At 50.8% G+C, this 19940-nt stretch overlaps 9 protein-coding genes across 9 annotated transcripts; 6 read left to right on the top strand and 3 right to left on the bottom strand.

The window, feature by feature from the left end:
* Window positions 1-75: 75 nt before the first annotated feature.
* On the bottom strand, window positions 76-666 carry HO173_001858 (uncharacterized protein; the record flags this gene model as incomplete). The annotated part of the gene is made up of 2 exons (XM_037303794.1): window positions 76-128; window positions 546-666. The coding sequence occupies 2 exons, from the start codon at window positions 664-666 to the stop codon at window positions 76-78; spliced, it is 174 nt and encodes a 57-aa protein (XP_037169516.1).
* A 113-nt stretch (window positions 667-779) lies between these two features.
* Window positions 780-2005, top strand: HO173_001857 (uncharacterized protein; the record flags this gene model as incomplete). The annotated part of the gene is made up of 6 exons (XM_037303793.1): window positions 780-841; window positions 898-1139; window positions 1196-1618; window positions 1668-1768; window positions 1825-1873; window positions 1926-2005. The coding sequence occupies 6 exons, from the start codon at window positions 780-782 to the stop codon at window positions 2003-2005; spliced, it is 957 nt and encodes a 318-aa protein (XP_037169515.1).
* Window positions 2006-2087: 82 nt separating this feature from the next.
* Window positions 2088-2925, bottom strand: HO173_001856 (uncharacterized protein; the record flags this gene model as incomplete). The annotated part of the gene is made up of 2 exons (XM_037303792.1): window positions 2088-2510; window positions 2560-2925. 2 exons carry the CDS (start codon window positions 2923-2925, stop codon window positions 2088-2090), a joined length of 789 nt encoding a protein of 262 aa, XP_037169514.1.
* Window positions 2926-3258: 333 nt separating this feature from the next.
* HO173_001855 (uncharacterized protein) lies at window positions 3259-4747 on the top strand (the record flags this gene model as incomplete). Its single annotated transcript, XM_037303791.1, has 4 exons — window positions 3259-3451; window positions 3505-3685; window positions 3737-4492; window positions 4549-4747. 4 exons carry the CDS (start codon window positions 3259-3261, stop codon window positions 4745-4747), a joined length of 1329 nt encoding a protein of 442 aa, XP_037169513.1.
* A 2623-nt stretch (window positions 4748-7370) lies between these two features.
* On the top strand, window positions 7371-9390 carry HO173_001854 (uncharacterized protein; the record flags this gene model as incomplete). The annotated part of the gene is made up of 6 exons (XM_037303790.1): window positions 7371-7449; window positions 7508-7603; window positions 7658-7812; window positions 7862-8000; window positions 8057-8715; window positions 8770-9390. 6 exons carry the CDS (start codon window positions 7371-7373, stop codon window positions 9388-9390), a joined length of 1749 nt encoding a protein of 582 aa, XP_037169512.1.
* Window positions 9391-11873: 2483 nt separating this feature from the next.
* HO173_001853 (uncharacterized protein) lies at window positions 11874-14874 on the top strand (the record flags this gene model as incomplete). The annotated part of the gene is made up of 2 exons (XM_037303789.1): window positions 11874-11890; window positions 11946-14874. 2 exons carry the CDS (start codon window positions 11874-11876, stop codon window positions 14872-14874), a joined length of 2946 nt encoding a protein of 981 aa, XP_037169511.1.
* A 790-nt stretch (window positions 14875-15664) lies between these two features.
* HO173_001852 (uncharacterized protein) lies at window positions 15665-16064 on the bottom strand (the record flags this gene model as incomplete). Its single annotated transcript, XM_037303788.1, has 2 exons — window positions 15665-15928; window positions 15999-16064. 2 exons carry the CDS (start codon window positions 16062-16064, stop codon window positions 15665-15667), a joined length of 330 nt encoding a protein of 109 aa, XP_037169510.1.
* A 292-nt stretch (window positions 16065-16356) lies between these two features.
* On the top strand, window positions 16357-18122 carry HO173_001851 (uncharacterized protein; the record flags this gene model as incomplete). The annotated part of the gene is made up of 3 exons (XM_037303787.1): window positions 16357-16754; window positions 16808-17475; window positions 17974-18122. 3 exons carry the CDS (start codon window positions 16357-16359, stop codon window positions 18120-18122), a joined length of 1215 nt encoding a protein of 404 aa, XP_037169509.1.
* Window positions 18123-18497: 375 nt separating this feature from the next.
* HO173_001850 (uncharacterized protein) lies at window positions 18498-19331 on the top strand (the record flags this gene model as incomplete). Its single annotated transcript, XM_037303786.1, has 1 exon — window positions 18498-19331. The coding sequence occupies one exon, from the start codon at window positions 18498-18500 to the stop codon at window positions 19329-19331; it is 834 nt and encodes a 277-aa protein (XP_037169508.1).
* Between the last annotated feature and the right edge of the window lie 609 nt (window positions 19332-19940).

Below are 19940 nucleotides of genomic sequence, written 5' to 3'. Positions count from 1 at the left end.
CAGCTTTCAGCGATCTGACGACATGATACCCACTCCTTTAATATATCGGCGTTTCTCTTCGGGGCGTTCAGACCTCTAGCGACGGCGTAACGATTCATTTTCATCATCGTGATTGTATAGGAAAAATTCTACTTAATGCTGGTTAGCCACTCCCAGAAAGCGAGTCGGCACAGGCGGTAAAATTTAATCCGGAGGGCTACGGGGCGAAATTCTACTGTTTACTCATAATGTCTCTTATGTCGCAGGATCATGTCTCCGCAGAGCGATGCATCGCCACGGAGTGTTCATCGTTTCTCTACCATCACCTTCAACGAACCACGTCGAGACACGGGTTGATTATAACCTTCATGTACTTCTTTGAGAGAGAGAGAGAGAGAGAGAGAGAGAGAGAGAGAGAGAGAGAGAGAGAGAGGGAGAGAGAGAGAGAGAGTCAGGAGGGGTGTCCATCATGTTATTGTCCTAGACGACAGTATTGTTCGTTACTCTGCGGCGCAAGAGCGTTGGCTTGGGGGATGGAATTGTGAAAATGTGTATTTAGATAATACCACGCAAAAGAACTATCCAAACAACTGCACTATTCGCATATGGCGTCATGCTCACTTCGATTTGATTATTCTGCCTTTCAAATAATTTCCAATCTTCGTTGAGACCAGATTTGCCTCTCATGACAGGTTTACGCCAAGCCCATGCCTACGAGGCCCCCACAACGACTTTCTCGACTTTCTTCGTATGATCAGTTTGAATGCCACAACATGCTGTGAAAAACCCATACCAGCACCATGCTTCTCTTAGACTACCAGAATGTGCTCATCCAATCCCTGCTCACAGAGCGCTTCTCAGGGTGGCCCTCCTTCCCTCCAACGTCTGCGTCAATGCAGTTGCTGATTTGGAGACCAGAGCCCCTCCAGTATCCATTGATCAAGTAGTCTCAGACTTCGACAATGTCGCCTTTCACGTCTCTACGCCCGAAACGAAATCCAAAATCCTCATCTCTATTGCAGTCAAATGCTACAAAGAGCTCCTCCAGTATGGCGCTCAAGAGGTCCTCGAGAGAGAATACGGCACATATATTGTATCTCCGGAAGCGGGCTATGACTTTTCCGTGCTGATTGATCTGGACAACCTGCCTGCCGACCAAGGTGAGCTGTTTTGGGATTGAAGGCTACGAGAGCACAGCTCATGAAACACGTCGCAGAAGCACGAGAGGACTTAGTACGCCGAGTCTCACTTCTCAAGCGTAATGCCATGGCCGCACCTTTCGAAAGAGCTTTCGCCGATTTCGCCCGCAGGCAAGAGGAGGCTTCCAAGTTTACGAGCGAGTCTGCGCCAGAAGGCGTACGAGAGGGTGGAGAGGTGATGGCGATCCACTACAGAGACGAAGAGGCTATCTACATCAAAGCGAGTCACGACAGGGTTACGGTCATCTTCAGTACTATCTTCCGAGAAGAGACGGACCGGGTGTTCGGGAAGGTGTTCTTGCAGGAATTTGTCGATGCGAGGAGAAGGGCAATACAGAATGCTCCTCAAGTGCTCTTCAGGAATGAGCCGCCGCTCGAGTTACAAGGTGTGAGAGGGCTGGCGGATGGAACAAATGGAGAAGTGGGCTACGTGACGTTTGGTAATGCGGACTGGCTGATCGTGGTGAGGTTGCAGCTAACAGACTGTAGTATTATTCCCCAGGCATCTCACGCTGCAACGGAGGCAAGAAACCATCTCCCACATCCAGACTTTTCGAGACTACTTCCATTATCATATCAAAGCCTCAAAGGTAAGGGTACTCCGCAAATATGATGTCGAAGCCCAAGCTAAGATGACATGCTGCAGGCTTACATCCACTCGAGAATGCGACGACGGACGGCGGATTTCCTGCAGGGTAAGTAGCTTAAGGATTCTCTGGCCTTTGCAATGACGCTGATCCCTTATAGTACTCAACAGGGCGAGACCGGAGAACGAGGAGAAAGAGCGGAAGACAGCAAGCGGTCGAACGTTCAGAGTCCAGGGATGATTGTTCCATATGTATGTTACCGATCAAGAGGTAGCCAAATCACGGCGACAGGGCAACATTCATGCTTCTCAATTATCAAAGGTCAACCGGTCTTGCTATTTGAGTCACTTTGTCCATGCTTGGTTTTGTAATTTCTGGGAGTCTCAAACTCCTTCTCGTCGGCGCCTCCCCAGAGACCTTTCCTTCTCATCTTCGCCCACCACTCCGCCGTCCTATATTTTTCTTCCAGTCCTGGACCAAATTCGGCACCCGTCTTCGCCTCGTATACCGTCGCCAGGCCCAGCTTCAGCATCCGGTATCCCACATCTCGCCTCAGCAACCACTTTCGCACATACACAGTGGCGACCGCCCTATCATACTGATCTTTTTTGTATACATAGGCCCTCACGCGTCTGTGTAGTATGTATCCTGTAAGCCAATCCAGCGCTTCCTTCGAATATGGCTGCGCAGGGTGGCCGAAATGTGCGCCTTCGGGAGCATCGATGCCAGCTATTCGTATTGAGACCTTTGCCATCAGCCTCTTAATCGCCCAATTACACCATTACCACACGTACGGTATTGTCTTTCAACCCTGCTCTTCCCTCCGGCACCCTTCTCCAAGGCAACCACTCCCATCCCGCCAATCTGCCCCCAGGCATGTGAAACAATCTGAAGCCATCTCCATCGCCCACAGTCGTAACCCTCCCGAAAAGGCTCCTCTTTCTCCAGAATTTCGGCGCTATCAGTGCAGCTTGTGGTATGCGTCGTAGGTAGGAGCGGTAGAATGAGTAGCTACCGAGGACCGTTGCTGTTAGGAGAACGACGGGGATCACGTTGCGAGGATCGGTATAGTGGGTCCAGTCTGTTGCATTGAGGGTGTCGCTCCATTTGACGGGCTTCTTCTCGTCTGGGTCCTTGGACGTCCAGGGTGGCCATCGCATGACGGAATACAGCTGTTAAGACAGAAGCGAATGTGGAGTTTGCTTTCTGAATCCGGGGGGTGCTGCAAGCGCGCGGAAACCTTCACCGTGCCACGCGCCAAAACATGCACTGGAGAAATTAGAAGTGTCCAAATCTCTCAACGAATAGCAATTGACTTTTGTTTGACAAACAACTTTCCAAGAGCGTTAAGCCGTGCTGGTTATCGTTCTCTTCGCCTTGGACTTGTTTGCTGCATATTTTCTTCGCCGTCAAAGCCCAGGAGGCTTGCCTCTGACTGGGCACCCGATTCGGCGACCAGCCTCGAGGCTCGAGCTCACATTCATTGAGCAAACATGCCCGCCAAATCCCGTTTCACTCGGCTAGACGCCTTTACTAAGACAGTAGAAGATGCAAGAATACGGACGACATCAGGGGGCATTGTCACAATAGCTTCTTTGCTCATTGTCTTCTATTTGGTATGGGGAGAATGGTCAGATTACAGACGGGTGACGGTGCATCCTGAGCTCATAGTGGATAAGGGGCGAGGTAGGCAATGAGAGAGTGGTGGAAGCCAAAAGTGCTAATATAGCAATTTGCAGGAGAGCGAATGGAGATACATCTCAATGTCTCTTTCCCCCGGATACCCTGCGAACTCCTCACACTCGACGTAATGGACGTATCTGGCGAGCAACAAACAGGCGTCAAAGATGGTCTAAGCAAGGTCCAGCTTGCACCAGTATCTCAAGGTGGTCTCCCAATCTCAGTCTCGTCATTGAATCTGTAAGATTTCCCCAACCCGTGCCCGAGTTTGGCATTCTCACAACCTCCCAGTCACGGCGAAGAATCGGCCTCCCACCTCGACCCCGACTATTGCGGCAACTGCTACGGCGCCATCGCACCCCCCACAGCGATCAAAACCGGCTGCTGCAACACCTGCGAAGAAGTGCGTGAAGCCTACGCCTCTGTCTCCTGGGCTTTTGGCCGTGGCGAAAACGTCGAACAATGCGAACGCGAACACTACAGCGAAAAGCTAGACGCCCAGCGTGGCCAAGGCTGCCGAATCGAAGGCGGATTTCGCGTCAACAAGGTCATTGGAAACTTCCACATTGCGCCAGGAAGGAGTTTCAGCAATGGAGCGATGCATGTGCATGATCTGAATAACTATTTGGATACGCCAGATGGGAACCCACATACTTTTACGCATCACATCCATCATCTGCGCTTTGGGCCCCAGGTACCGGAAAGTGTGACACAGAGGCTCGGAGCAAAGAATGCGATGCCCTGGACGAATCATCATCTGAACCCGCTGGATCAGACGGAGCAGCTCACGGACGATCCCGCGTTCAATTATATGTATTTTGTCAAGGTGGTTAGTACGAGCTATCTCCCACTTGGGTGGCAGGGGAAGAACGGCGCGTTTGGGGGCCAGGATGATGCGCTGTTGAATGATCTTTTGCCAGTGGGAAGTCATGGGAGGGGCGAGGATGGGAGCTTGGAGACGCACCAGTATTCGGTGACTAGTCATAAGAGGAGTCTGAGTGGGGGGAGCGATTCGCAGGAGGGGCATAAGGAGAGGCTGCATGCGAAGTAAGATCGCCGCCCCCTTTGACTTTCCCAAATAATCTTGGCTAACGGTGTACCAGGGGCGGCATCCCAGGCGTCTTCTTCAGCTACGACATATCGCCGATGAAGGTTATTAACAGAGAAGAGCGAACGAAGACTTTTGCAGGTTTCCTAACGGGCGTCTGCGCGGTCATAGGAGGTACTCTGACTGTTGCTGCGGCGATAGACCGGGGGGTGTACGAGGGTGCTACGAGGATCAAGAAATTGCATCAGCGGTGATCTTGGAGATTCTGTATTATAAATGTCCAAGTATTTTGTTCCAATGTACAGTCATGCCTGGTACACCTACAGGCAGACTTATGCGGCGACGTGTCATTCGGAATCCATTCCCAAGTAACTTTGTTGTGTAGGCATTACGAGAAGGCCAAAGCGGCCTGGCATCACAAGCCTATCTCGTCACAATCGATGTGATAACACTGCCTGTCATAGGGGTCTCACGTCTCGGCTGCACTCGCCGGCTCAAAGAAAAAATTCTTTACACACTCATGTTGATTGACAGCGTAGTGGGGGCCGTGAGAGTACCTCGCAATTTCCATAGACACATCGTTCACGACGATAAGAGAACCGGCAGAGTCGTGGTGGCAATCGGTCTTGCATAATCGCCTCGATCCCATTCGATGCGTTTTGATCTCTGTGATTGGTTCCAGACTCTTGCAACTGCTGACTGTACGAAGGAGGTGGAAAGTGCACCACCATGAAGCCGTCCGCTTCAGTCAGCACGATAGGCTGCACGGGAATGTCTGAGGCAGGAATGCAGAGACTCCATACCGATAGGGCAGACACCCATTAATTTCCTTATGACCGGCCCGGTCTGCCATCTTTTCCAGCCAAAGATGTCGCCACTCTCTCTCTCCCAAAATTGAGAGGTCTGCGAAGGGGGAAGTCTCCATTGTGAGCGGCGCGCTCGAGGGTCGGTGTCAGAGTACATTGCCGACTTCAGATATCCGCTAGTATCGTTGAACAATGTATAACTCTATCAAAACACGAGCTGAAAGGGTTGAACTTCTGTTGAGTATTTCTCACAATCTGATGAACAACGTCGACGAATTTTGAAGCCTTTGAAGCAATTGGTGGGCGTTGAGAATTTTTTCAAGTTCGACTTTCGACAATTTTGATTTCCGCGAAGTCGAGTCGGCACTGCTAAGATTACTGCAGGAGCCACACTCGCATTCGTAACCATGAACTGTAAGAATTTCGCTAGTCAGGAGGCTCCGCTCTCCCTTCCGATGAGATAGAAACCTTAAGAGTCTCCACAAGGGAGCCTTCGGCCAGCATGACCCCACAGTTGGTACGAAGAGAAAAGTTCTGTTATGCACAATGATTGGAAGCCCGTTAAGCCTAGCTCCTTCATTCTTGCCGCTGACGCTTATAAAAGAAAGTCGCCCCATACCCTTACCAGTCAGAACTCAGATCACCAACGGTCATCATATCGAATGTTCTTTGCAAGCATTCGACCCTGGCAAACCCGTGATTCGTAACGTGACTGGCCTGATCACGAGAAATGGGATCCTCATGCCTACGAGTAAACCATGCGGCGGGTCCATCGTTCCGCTAGAAGTGTCTGCATGTACTCCTACAGGTCAGCTCGCTGGGCAAGCTACATCAGACGAAAGGACCTCCAACGCGTGAACGCTGAACTACCTAGACACGAAAACGAAAGCTGAGAGGCTCAGCCTTTCGTAATACTCCTTCATGGAATTCCTCTGGCCTGGGCCGTTCGACGGACCGTGTTGGCCAAGCTGACTGCTATTTGCGGTCAGGCCGACAGTTGGAGCGTATTCCATCAGCAGTCTATCGGAGTGCAAGTTGCGAGAGGATTCAAGCGACTTTTAAATACGCATTGTCTACTGCATGGCATGCGCCATCGTGCAGAGGGTTCGGAGCTCGGCGATGGGAAGAGCGCTGGTGTGGATCAGCCTTGCGGCCTGGACCTATTAGCCACCTCCTGCCCGGAGGAAGGTAAGGATTGCCCCAATCTTTCGGGGCTCTTTGGGTGGTCCTCCAATCGGATTCCAGGGCTCCGCTGCGCTATTTCCAAAGTCGCATCTCCTCCGGCGCCTCGCCACAGAACCCAGCGACTGATCTCCCACCCATTCAATCACTTCGACTGTGATGTTGCGCCTTAGCGCCCTTCTTCGCTCTTCCCTAACCTGCTCTAGCCTGCAACTCTTCAACGACACATGAGCCGAAGGAGGCTTCGCAGGTGTGAAAGTCATTTTAATCCACCCTGTCATTATTCAGCTCATTGGCCGCATGCTCAACCCGCGCCGTTGGGCCCGGACTTCGACGAGGCTCAACATGGCAGTCCTCAGGATCACCTTGCACCCATGCTCTCGTGCTTACTGGCTCCCTCGAGATACGCTCGATGGGCACACCCTTCTAACCGCGGTCTACAAGGGATCAGTATGGATCAGACTTTGCCAAAACGCCATCGTGCGAGTTCCCCAATAGAGTCATAGCTCTGACAATGGCGGGTGATATCTCTATTTGTATTAATCACTTTAATTCCCAATCTCTAATCACCGTTTCTCTTTTCAATTCAATTATGCAATCTATGTGACGTCCTGCAGCATCTTCAAATGAGCTTCTGGTGCCTTTTCCATCGTGCTTCTATAGACTCCATATGCCTGTGCTGCGACGCGTTGTTGCTCTTCTAGACTCACAAAAGCCTTTTCAAAATCTATGACACAAAACATTGGGATGCAGAACATTGAAACTTGGAGCATGTGTTTTGTGATGATGAGATGTTGAGAGTCTTTGATGGACCTTGGACCAGAACATACATACTGCCATCAAACTGCCAAAATATTTCGACGCGAAAACGGCAAGCGCTCTCTATCCAATGGCAAACTTGACGGTGGCGCGAGGACTTTGCACTGCGCCTTTCTTGCAACTGTCAAATTTCCCTAGCACTGTGGGATGTAAGTGCCTTTTAGAGAATCTTGAATGCTCTTCAATTTCTTGCTGACGTGCATTCAGATCTCGACGGCCGATTCTGCGCTCCTGTACCGTCCGCCGAAGGCACCGTCGATTGTTGCCTACCATGTCCTATAACAGAATGGGTATACTCTGACGGTGCGTGGTAGCTGGATCGAGAAATCTGATACGGGGAACTAAGAGCATGCATAGACTTCAATACGATACCGAAAGCCGCAAACTGGCTCAATGTTGCGGGTATGGTGTGTTCAATGTCGCTGCTCCTCAGCTTCATCGTCCTACCGGTGCAGAAAACCAACCGGCATTACCTTACAATTGGCCTGGTAGTCGCGATATGCTTCTTGCAAGTACGTCGTCCGATGCCAAGTACTCAGACAGAGGAGCTGACCACCGTAGTTGGGCTTCATCATTCCTTTGGGTGTCGAGCCAGAGCAGTGTTATGATGCTATCACACCAAACGATATGTATTCAGATATGACCTGTGCTTTCTCCGGCGCTTTTCTGCTGTTCGGAGGCTTTGCAGCGATTTTGTGGGGTGAGTACATCCATCTAATCTTAGGTACTGACATACTGACATACCGGCCGTTGAAGGCTTTCTTCGTTCCTTATCGATACACTTGCAGATCTGCTGGCAAGTTGTGACGGGGAAAAAGTTCTTCTGGTCTTCGCTCATTGCAGGATGGGGTCTACCGGGCTTGTTCCTTGCAATCACACTTCCACTTACCGGGACCTCGTACAGATTCGGGAACACATGTCACATCAACCACACAAAAGCTGTGCAAGACTATTGGGGACCTCTTTTGGCCTTCGCCGCCATCTCGACGATTTTGCAATTTGCTACTTTCGGCTACTGTATCAAGGTATACATCAAATCACTATTTGACGATGGAAGCACCAACTCCATAACGCAAGTCAATTCCGGTCTCCCCACCCATTCATCTCACAGTGGCAGCATCAGGACTGTAACTGCCGGACAAGCGTATCGGAGAGTAAAGAAAGTCATTCGGTTGCAATGGCGAGGAACTGCCATAGTGCTTATCATTATCATAAACGTTGTGTTCTTGTCAATCGTCTTCGTCCAGATGGACAATACCGTCACATCGGCTGTGCAGGATTTACAAAAGGCAGAGCCATGGCTGCTTTGCTTGGTCACCAATGGCGGCGACAAGACCCCCTGCTTGGACAAAGTGAAGCAAGAAGGTTTAGTAGCGAACGAAGGAACGGTCATGGCGGCCTTGGTCTTGCTCTCCGTGAGTGGACCTAGTCCAAAGACAAATATTGATTGTGGCTGACTTTCATCCCAGCTAAATGGCATATGGACTCTGCTCTTCATCGGCCGAACCTCCATGCTCGTTGGCTGGATAGACCTCGTCCGACGTCCCCTCACAAAGCGAAATGACTTCGCCTCCGTCGATGCCCGCGGTTACTCTAACAGCCCCAAAAATTACGAAATGATAACCTCACCACCAACCACGTCTGGTATGCCCAAAACATCCGACCCCGTCGTCACGAGCCCACGCTCAGAACACGAGGAGGGATTACCACAATCGCCACCATCACCCTCAAGTCAATATACAAGCGACTACTTCAATAAAGAAGCTGACTCCAAGAGCCAGCACCTGAGCTTTTCCCTGCCTCAAGAAGCAGACTACAAGAGTCCAACACTGAGCTTTTCCCTGCCTCAAGAAGCAGACTACAAGAGTCCAACTTTGAGCTTTTCAACCCCACGACCGCCGAGTGCGGGTAGGTCCTTCTCAAGGGAGAGCTACGGGAGATCTTACCAACCGCAAATGGGCAGTACCAGCCCAGGGAGGCCCTTTTCTCCTCCAACAAGAAGAGAAAGCGGAGGATCGACTTTCTCATCAGCATATGACTGGGATCCAGCGACCACCTATGCTCCGCCGAGTACACATGTTCCATCCTAGAGCAGGTCGGATCCGTATAAGGTCTAAAGAAGCGAGCGAGCTCTTGCTCTTTTCCATTCTTACGATTTATTGATAGCGATTCTTCTACCTACGGCATTGTAGGATTGATTGGTTAGCGACGCATTCGGAGGGAAAAAGCGCTTGGAGTATATGTCCCCGCGTGGGCTACTACCGTTCGTTCGTTCGTTCGTTGCGATGAGATTTAGCGAGCATGGGACCTTGGTTGGGAGGAGCATCCGGCGTGCACACAGGGCTTGCCGTAGCCCAAGCCTGGAGCTTCGGGGCACATGCGTCCATGAGCATCGAGAAGCTCACACCACATAAATTCCTCAGGCATCAGAAGCCACATCTTCACTAATCACCGTTTCAGAGAGTCAAAGGTGTCAGCTTTGCTCAGCTTGAAATCCTGAGGCATCGATGTTCCCGTATTCGAATCCTTATGCATCCACCTACTCCATCGTCTCACGTCGGTAGTCTCTGACCCCTTTCCCTCGCAGATTGAAGGATTGCGGCAAGACGCACTTCCCCAGCTACCGTTCGCGAATGCCATACCGTAGTCGACCGTCCGCAAGGAACAAGCACCAAAATCTGACACTAACCCACAATCTGACTGTACCTGAAATCCTTCTGATGAAATCTATCCCCACTACCATCCCTGTCTGCCACCATCTCCACGAACCCTAAAGTAAGCCCCCTTTTTTCTTCGAGATGACCGGTCCTCCGAAAGCCAATCCGTGGGCCGCTTTTGCAGCATGTCATTTTTTACCTTCGAATTCCTTCCGGATCCTTGGTACTAGTATGCGTCGATGCGAAAGGATCATCTACAGCCTCGAGGTTTTGAAAACGTCGTCACGACTCGCGCTTGTACGGAGCCCCGACGGGTCATTCCAGAGGTGGTGTTGATGATGCCATCACTTTCAAAGCAGGAGAGGATCAGAGGCTGACTGGTAATCTACCGGACCGTCATTCCGGAATTCTCTACGCAATCGTAGACACGGCCGGTACGTGTTTCTATCCGTGGAATCGTTATTTGTGATGCGGATGAGGCGTACGTCCAGGCCCTGGGCCCTGCTCCATGTAGCTTTCCGCTCCTCGCGAGTGCGAACGCCAACGTTGATCTCCGCGTGTATATGGAACGCCTGCTCGGGCTCAGCTGGGTTGCAGCTGGTGGCTTGCAGGAGATGGGTAGGGATAGCGGGTCAAGCGATGGTGCTTGACAATCTCCACTTCAGTACCGGCTCTATTATTGAGCATCTCTTGCCGGATCCACGGCTGGGTTCCTGGGGGCTAGCGCACGGAGGATGGTTCGCTGGGTTTAGAAGCATTTCAGGGAGGAAGCAGCTGAGGCCAGGTGTAAATTTGGTCTTGAAGAGCAATTGAGAGTTCGGGTCTTGCATGCATGAGCTGGTTCCTCAGGTCATCTCAGACTCCTTTTTGACCGGTGTGCATTGCTTTTGACGACACCGAACAAGCACATTCCTTCCAAATGTACCTAGATTTCAATGCCTAGTGCGGACTAGTAGATGGCGAGCACTAGAGGTAGAGCACGTAGGGGACGAAGGCTCTGAGCATTGACAGTCAGCCAACGAGTCCAGACCAAGGCCTTCTTGCACTCAGTCAGTTTAGAAGTGCGAAGGCTCACGGATCTCCAAGCCAAAGCATTGGCTATTAATATGTTCAGGCAAGTCAGGCGAAGTGTCTTCTTGGTGGATCTGTACCGCTACAACCGTTATCGTGCCAACGGTGTTTACTCTCTTCAGCACCCCAGGAACGACCAATCGGCTGTTGCGGAAGATGTCTTCAGCTCTCGAGCCAAGAATACCGTTCCAATGAGAGGAGTCTTGTGGCTAATACGGTGTGTTAGGAGCAGATTTATAGAGAGATATGGCTTAAATCATAGACGGCAAGTCGTCTGATTTGATCTCGTTACATCCCAACGAGGCTGCTATGTCAAGAATTTCGTGCAGCAGCTTCTCCCCAACGCCTAAGCCACGTCCTGCGAGTAGAACGTAAAGCCTGTCCATCTCACAGAAGTCTGGCGGGAAAAGCGGGCGTACAGCAACGCATCCCATAACAGTGCCATGACTGCCACGAGCCATTAAAGTCTCATCAGTCGGAGGAGCACAATTTCCTGGAAGGGACTTGAGCTCCCTATCGAATTCCTGAAATGGAAGATCCAATCCTAGTGAATCAGCGTATGCTGCGAATAGCTGGGCCGTGGATTCCAGATCTTGGGCAAACGTGCCCGTTCGATACTGATGATTTCCGGCTCAGCCATCTTCTGCACATGTTTCTGTGGGCCCTGGGTCTTCAGATAAGTACATGAGGTCGAGATGGGGCTACATTTCGAGGTTATTTCACGTAGGCCTAGTTTCACGCGACGCGATAACGCGTCGGTTTTAATTCGGTAAATCTTCGGCAGTTGAATCGGGAGTGCGAAAAAAGACAAACGGGACATCGATATTTGACAAGGTCACTGCAACATGGTGAAGTCTTATCTGTAAGTGCGTCTACCAATTTCCACACCCTATTTGTTGCTTTGCTGACCGTCGTAGAAAGTATGAGTATTCCAATACCTTTGGCCTCATAACGTCTGCTTCTTCCAACGCTGTCTGGTGTGAGGACGAAAATGTTCATACTGCAGCGCTACGTTCCTCGGGTGCAGGAAGAGCCATTGTGGGCGCCGATGAGGAGGTACTATGTTGGGACCTGAAGAAGGGGGAGCTCCTGGGAAGGTGGAAAGATAGTAGTTGCAGCGCAGAGGTCACAGTTATAGCCCGCAGTAACGCCGATCCAGAGATTTACGCTGTAGGGTATGGAGATGGAAGCATAAGAGTATGGGACTCCAGAATAGCTACGGTCATAATAGGCTTCAACGGTCACAAGTCTGCCGTCACTGCATTGGCCTTCGACAAAGAAGGCGTTCGCCTTGCCAGTGGTGCAAAAGATACGGACACCATCGTATGGGATCTAGTTGCCGAGGTTGGACTTTTCAAACTTCGAGGACACAAGGACCAAATCACAGGCCTTCATTACCTTTATACAAGTCATCGACATTCGACCGTGAACGGCGACACAAATGGCAACGGAGTACATACCGACAGCTATAACGGAGACGATGAGAAGCACGCAGGCTTCCTGATATCTACCAGCAAAGATGCGCTCATCAAGCTTTGGGACATCGAATCGCAGCATTGTATAGAAACGCATGTTGCTCAGACTAATGGCGAGTGCTGGTCAATGGGAGTATCGGCTGATCAATCAGGTGCCATCACAGCAGGAAACGATGGCGAGCTAAAAGTCTGGTCAATAGACCTGGTAGGTCTGAGCGAGGCCGCCAGTGAAGTTTCCGAAAGCTCTCCAAAGACCTTTCTTAAAGAAAGAGGCATCCTGTACAGACAAGGCAAAGACCGCACCCTAGGCGTGAGCTTTCATCCGCGCGGCAGCTATATTGCAGCACATGGCTCCGAAAAAGCTGTAGAGCTTTGGAGAATCCGGAGCGAGAGCGAAGTACAGAAAACCTTGGCAAGGAAGAGGAAGAGACGAAAGGAGAAAGCCGTGGCTGCAGCAAGTCAAGACACCAAAGGAATTGATGAGCTAATGGACAGCGAAAAGCAATCCGAAGACCTGTCATCAGCACTCATAACGGACGTCATCGTTCCCTATGTTATAGTCCGAACCGCTGGTAAGGTCCGGTCATTCAGTTGGGCTGGCCGAAGATCAGGTACAAGTCTCCATCTACTGGCGGCGACTACGAACAATCAGCTGGAACTCTACAACGTGACGACGAGGCAAAAGGAAAAGCATTCTAAAGCTGATGAGCCACCGGACTATACTCGGCCTTTCTCTGTCGATATGCCGGGACATCGCACAGATGTGCGATCTTTAGCTCTCAGCTCTGACGACAGGATGCTGGCGTCTGCAAGTAATGGTAGCTTGAAACTATGGAACATACGCACACAAAGCTGCATTCGAACACTCGATTGTGGCTACGCGCTTTGTGCCACTTTTCTACCCGGAGACAAGATTGTGATTGTCGGCAATCGGAATGGGGAGCTAGAGATCTTTGACATAGCTTCGTCTACGCTAATAGACACTGTCAAGGCCCACGAGGGACCTGTGTGGACACTACATGTGCACCCGGATGGCAGATCTATGGCTACTGGCAGTGCTGACAAGTCCGCCAAATTCTTCAACTTCGAGGTCGTCCAGGAGGAAATACCTGGGACAAAACGCTCAACGCCTCGCTTTAAGCTCGCCCATACCCGTACCCTCAAAGTCGCCGACGACATACTCAGTTTGCGCTTCTCTCCCGACTCACGGCTCCTTGCTCTCTCGCTCCTTGACAACACTGTCAAAGTCTTCTTCGTCGACTCATTGAAACTCTTCCTCAATTTGTATGGCCACAAGCTGCCCGTACTAAGCATGGACATCTCTTACGACAGCAAGCTGATAGTTACCTGCTCAGCCGACAAGAACGTACGGCTCTGGGGTCTAGACTTCGGCGATTGCCATAAGGCGTTCTTTGCACACCAAGACAGTATCATGCAAGTGGCATTCGTTCCTCACAACCAAGACGGCAATGGTCATCACTTCTTTAGTGCAAGCAAAGACAATATCATCAAATACTGGGACGGTGACAAATTCGAACAAATACAAAAACTTGAAGGTCATCACGGAGAGATCTGGGCATTAGCCGTGAGCCGAACGGGAGAGTTCCTCGTCAGCGCAAGTCATGACAAAAGTATCCGAACCTGGAATCAGACCGACGAGCAGATATTTCTGGAGGAAGAGCGAGAAAAGGAATTGGAGGAGCTCTACGAAAGCACACTCACTACTTCCCTCGAGCAAGAAGAAGAAGCCGGCGATGAGAAAAGCGAAGCCGTTACTGCTGGCAAGCAGACCGTTGAAACGCTCATGGCGGGCGAGAAGATTGCCGAAGCACTTGAAGTCGGCATCACAGATCTGGCTATCATGAATGAGTATCATCGAGCCAAGGCGACGCAGCCGAATCTAGCACTACCACAGCGCGATCCCATCTTCCTAGCTTACAACCAAATCTCCGCCGAATCGCATCTCCTCAACGTTATCCAAAAGATCAAAGCTGCCGCCCTCCAAGACGCTCTCCTAGTCCTCCCTTTTGATAAAGTCGTCTCCCTCTTCACCTTCCTGCGCATCTGGGCTGAGAGGCAGTGGAACATGCCATTGACCTGCCGTATCCTGTTTTTCATGCTTAAGACGCATCATAAGCAGCTCGTGGCAAGCAAATCGCTGAAAGTGATGTTGGATGGGATCCGCGAGCAATTGAGAGGAGCGTTACAGGCGCAGAAGGATGAGATGGGATTTAATCTTGCGGCGTTGCGGTTTGTAGGAAGAAGAATGGGAGAGATGGGTCAAAAGCAGTATGTGGATGAGAAAGTCTGGGAGGAAGAAGAGGTGATTGGTAAGGGGAGGAAGAAGAGGGGATTTATTGATGTAGCTTGAGGCTGCTGTAGAACCAATAAGATCCAAAGAAAAATGCTCAAGACGTATAGTGTGCCCTTTATTCTCGTGAATATCTCTTTCTCTCATCTACAAGGTTGAAGGGTGCATTTTGTCCATTGGCACAGTTTTGAGGGTATCCACGCATTGCCAGGACCTCCAAAGTCAAGGAAAGCAAGCTCACGCATCGAAAATCAGGGCACATTACAATAGATCCGTTCGGGCAACGGAGCGACAATGGCTCAACGGCAAAGGCGCTGCATCAGTTAGATTAGAGTCCACCACGCACGCAGCTAATCAATTGAGGCCCGATAGGTCCTTTGGAAGTGAGCTCTGATCTTAGTCAGATACGAGATGATTTCCCTAAAAGATTGGAGGCCCCCAATATTTTTGTTTGGGGGGAGGAGAGCTTTGGCGGTTTTGGTGTGGTATGTAAGGTTGAAGAGTATTCAGGGGTGTATCGATGGGATGCGGACGGACGCTCATTGACATATCGTTCGCTCGGCAATGATACATATGTGGCTTAAGTGGCAGAATGTTGATCTTGGTCAAATCGTAATGACTACTAGTCCGGTCATTCAGACCAAACCAGTCACCATCGTCAGGTCGAGACCTGTCCCGGGATGCTTGAAAAGAGCAAATTCAATGGGTATCACGCAACCCGGTCCCCTGCAGTCATTCTTTTGGGCCGTAGCCCCCAAACCACCACGGACGCTGGTAGTCCCCGTCGTCTCAACCCCCCCTTCCCCCTTCTCTCCTGGTGTTATTTCCCGCAAAGCTCCCCAGAAACCCATCAAGCCCTTACTAACCCGTAGAACAGCGTCCACGTCAGCACAAAACTCATACCGCCGTTCAAGACATCTCCGGCCCACAGCTCGCTCCACACTCCCTGGAAGTAATCCCTTTGTTTGCCCTTTGCTAATATGCTCCAGATGAGTATCGAGACGAAGAAGGTGCCGAGGAGGTAGAAGAGGAAACCAGAGTAGGACTCGAGACCGAGGATACCGGAGGCGACGCCGAAGAGAGAGGCGGTCAGGGAGCGGATGTTGGAGATCACCTATGGGGAGGAGTCAGTGGTTGCAGGGCTTGGAATTGGGTTGCAAGAGAGATGTAGGAAGTACACATACCTGGGTGTTATGTTGGACTGATTCCTGGACTAGAGGGGAAATGGCCAGCTCGCGCTCAGTCGGCATGATTGACTTGGTGAAGCTTCGATGAAGCTGAGTTCAACATTTGGATAAGAGGTGTGGTCACTTGGTATGCCGACGTGCGCTAACCTACCGAGCGGCTAAATAAGTGTATTTTGCGGGGAGGATTCTTGCGTCCATTTTTCGAGACTGTCTAGATTTCCGTTTCGATTGAGCAATTGTATACAATGGAATCGAACAACGATCGTACCTGATCCTGTTCGACCATGAACAAGAAGTTCCTGGACCCAGAACATCGGTCTCTCCCTCGACACGTCCTCTTCTGCCAACAGCTGGTATGAGAGCTGCCATCCGAAGCCGTGCCTTTCAATCTCCCACGCAGCAGCGATGGGTCACTTCCTCACCTACAGTCTCCGTCTCGGGCACGACTACCCCCTTGCCAGCCAATGCCCTTAACCAGAAACCCAAGTCGCCTTTCTACTTCGACACCGGATATTCTCTTTTCGCCAAACGCCCCTCTCGGCCATTCCCTCCACCTTTCTTCTCTCCGCCTTCGGGATCCTTTTCAGACCCGTTGAGCACGCACAACCGAAGCAGAGATAGGAGAACCTACGTGAATGGAGAATTCATAAGGGGTATCACCAACGGAGATGACGCTGTTCTTGTAGGAGAGAACTTTATAGGGGCAAACGATGGGGTCGGGGCTTGGGCTGCGAGGGAAAAGGGTCATGCTGCGTAAGCGATGCCATTTGAATGGTCAATGGATGTCTGTGTGCTGACATTCACAGGCTCTGGTCCAGATTAATCCTCCATTTCTGGGCTCTGGAGGCAGAACGGGATGCTTCTGTCACAGACGCTGCTGCTACGTCTTCGGAGCCTGACCCGGTCGAATATCTACAGAAAGCATATGAGCAGACAATAGCAGCGACTTCGTCACCAAATGAGTGGAATGGTACTACAACTGCCTGTGCCGCTCTTCTTCACTACAGTACCAACGAACCCAGAATACCACTCCTTTATGTAACGAATTTAGGAGACTCCCAGTGTCTAGTTATGCGCCCTAAAAATCAGAGCCTTATTTACAAAACTAGCGAGCAATGGCACTGGTTCGACTGCCCACGGCAACTGGGTACCAACAGTCCAGATACGCCCATTGCTAACGCTGTTATGGACAAGGTAATCATTGAAGAGAACGACGTGGTGCTCGCCATGTCTGATGGTGTCGTTGACAATCTCTGGGAACATGAGGTTCTCGCGAATGTCGTTGACAGCATACGAAAATGGGAGTCTGGAGCAGGCGGGGAGGCTTCCGGAGACAGAGCAGGTGGTGCTGCTGGTGGTATGCTCTTTGTAGCGGAAGAGCTCATGAAAGCTGCTCGGATCGTCGCCGAAGACCCTTATGCTGAAAGCCCCTTCATGGAAAGAGCAGTGGAAGAAGGTTTAGCAATGGAAGGAGGTAAAAACCACTAATTCTTGAGGGTCTCTTATCTGGCTGAAGAAACGCTAGGCAAATTGGATGATATTAGTGTCGTGGCAGCATTATGTCGGAAGCGAGGTGGCTGACGATCATCGGATCCAGCGCGCTGCAACCTGGACCAATGCCGTCTCATAGGCTTAATTTCACCTTGAGGTAAACACCGAAAGACTGTAGCATACCACTTCTAGGGCATTGAGCTTCTAGAGACTCTATCATCGGTGTTCGGGTATTCAGTTTTCGAAACAAAACAGGACGTCGACGATCTCCAGGACGCTGGGGATGTACAATGTTGCTGGCCCCGCTTGCAGTGGTCTTCTGACCTTCGAACGTTACAGTGAAGCTGACAAATTCATCACGCGGCAGGACAACGCATCGTCGAGCATGTTTCACTCTTAGATCAACTTGTGAGTCACCCCACTGGGTTCAGCACTCTAGATTTCCTAGCCTTGGACCATTACCTCATGCTGATGAACCTAGGATCCTCGTGTGATGCAGAATCTCAAACTCTGCCTTGGGTATCTCTGAATCAGAACCACACCGGAGCAACCACCTCATGGTACGACCCTGGTCTGCCACGTCAGGAACGAAGAGAAACAACGTCGAAGAATCCTTGGAAAAACCACTAGTGATCGAATTCGTCGTACAACCACGAGGCCGTGTACAGTACCGACTCTACAGCCACAGGCTGTACAGCGGCTTTAGGAATTTGTAGGGTTTGCGCAAAATCAATAGGTCCCTAGCCACTAAGGCTCTTCGCAATACGAAGAGAATGACGTCGTTGCACTGCGAGAGTGTCAGTTGTTGCATCAGTGAAAAGACTCGAACCTAGGACATCGAGACTCCATTTGTTGTACGTAGGATTACGTGTCTCCAGAAACCTGCTAACACGTCGGCAAGGGCAAACAAGATCTTGATCTCGAGGTCATCCCTTCGATTACTAGAGTCCCAAGCACTGATCGGTGGGCTTGACAAACAGTCGAGGCATCTTGCCGACGATCATCATGCCTCTAGCACGAATGCTAAAGTTTCTCTGCTCAGGAAATATAAGACCCACCATTTCCGCTCCTCTTGAAAGCTCACAATCGCCTCAAAGCCCACCTTTATATACCTTGGAAAGTATGGAGCTTCAGATTGCAAGGGTGCATGCGGAAAATCCTATCAGCATTCAGCCCGCAGAATCCAAACATCTTACTCCGATGGCCAGGATTCATCTGGCTGCCTTCCGCAACGACGATTGTGTGAAGTTTCTATGTAGCGACGAAATCCATTGGATTATTGTAAACACGATGCTCGGCGAGCGTCTCGAAAATCGACCCTACGCGATTAGTGTAGCCATGAACGAAAGACTGGGTCGTGTCGTCGGCTGGCTTTGCTGTAGTGTCGTGGGGTACCCGGGAGTTTCAGAATGGGACGGACTTGCTCAGCTTGCATGGACGGTAGCAGCAGCATTCAAGGCGGCGGAGGCTCAGAGGAAGCTTAGTAGGACTTCTGGAGAGAGCGAGCGCAATTCTCGTCAGGCACAGCGGAAGATGTTACGAGAAGCGATCGTGTCCAGAACGAAAGTAGCGCAATCGCTCGCCATGGGCGATGACGTTTACTTGGTCATCAACAATGTGGCCACGGATCCGGAGAATGATCTTGGCGGTGTGACGCCCAAGCTCATCTGTTCGGTTACGGACAGTGCCGACAAAGATGGACTCTCTGTCTTTGCCCAAGTTCCGCTCTTCGCTGTGGCGGACTTTGAATGGGCTGGGTTCCAACAGATTGCCGGATTCGAGCCGCAATTGGACATACATCAGCTCAAATTCATGGTGCGCAGGCCCAAGGCCAGATAGTAAGAAAGGACGCTAGGAGTGAATGGTTGCCCGCCTCGAAGCTTGGCCATCCGTAGCTGGAGTCTTCCAACGAGCTGGCTTCCGCAATATAGCACGACTGACAGCGGCTTTGGAACACTATTCCCTCTCGGGAAGCTATATGCTCAAATTCATCGTTCGCAGAACAAGGCGCGAGTCGGCATGCAAAGACGCCGAGAAGGAAGGGTTGACGCTTCAGAAGGAAATGCATGAAGGTTGATGTCTCGATCTCAAACATATTTGAAATTGAGACGATAGATTTACAAGCTATGGGTCTTTACGAATGGACTCTGCGGCTGCAGGATTGCTGGAGGTTTGTGCAATTTGTGAAGAGGGCGCCGGTGAGGGTGGGAAGTGTCTGGTGGCGGATCTCTCATGGAGTGGTCGGTGCCATTCAAATACTGTTACTTAACCAACGATTTATATTGCCCATCGATATAAATACTTCAGGTGTCTTGTTTGCCAGATTTGAGATTCCATCCTCTTCGAAATAAGCTCGCTAAACACGTCATTCTAGTAGTTTGTACTACAACTCCGAAAGCCTACCACCTCGCCGTACGGTTACCACGAGCAGCCTCCTCGACTGTCAGT

The sequence above is a fragment of the Letharia columbiana genome, assembly GCF_014066305.1.
Source record: "Letharia columbiana isolate WasteWater2 chromosome Unknown Sc0000003_s0, whole genome shotgun sequence".
Classification (NCBI taxonomy): Eukaryota; Fungi; Ascomycota; class Lecanoromycetes; order Lecanorales; family Parmeliaceae; genus Letharia; species Letharia columbiana.
Note: the sequence above shows the minus strand (reverse complement) of the source record. Positions and strands in the feature narration are given on the sequence as shown.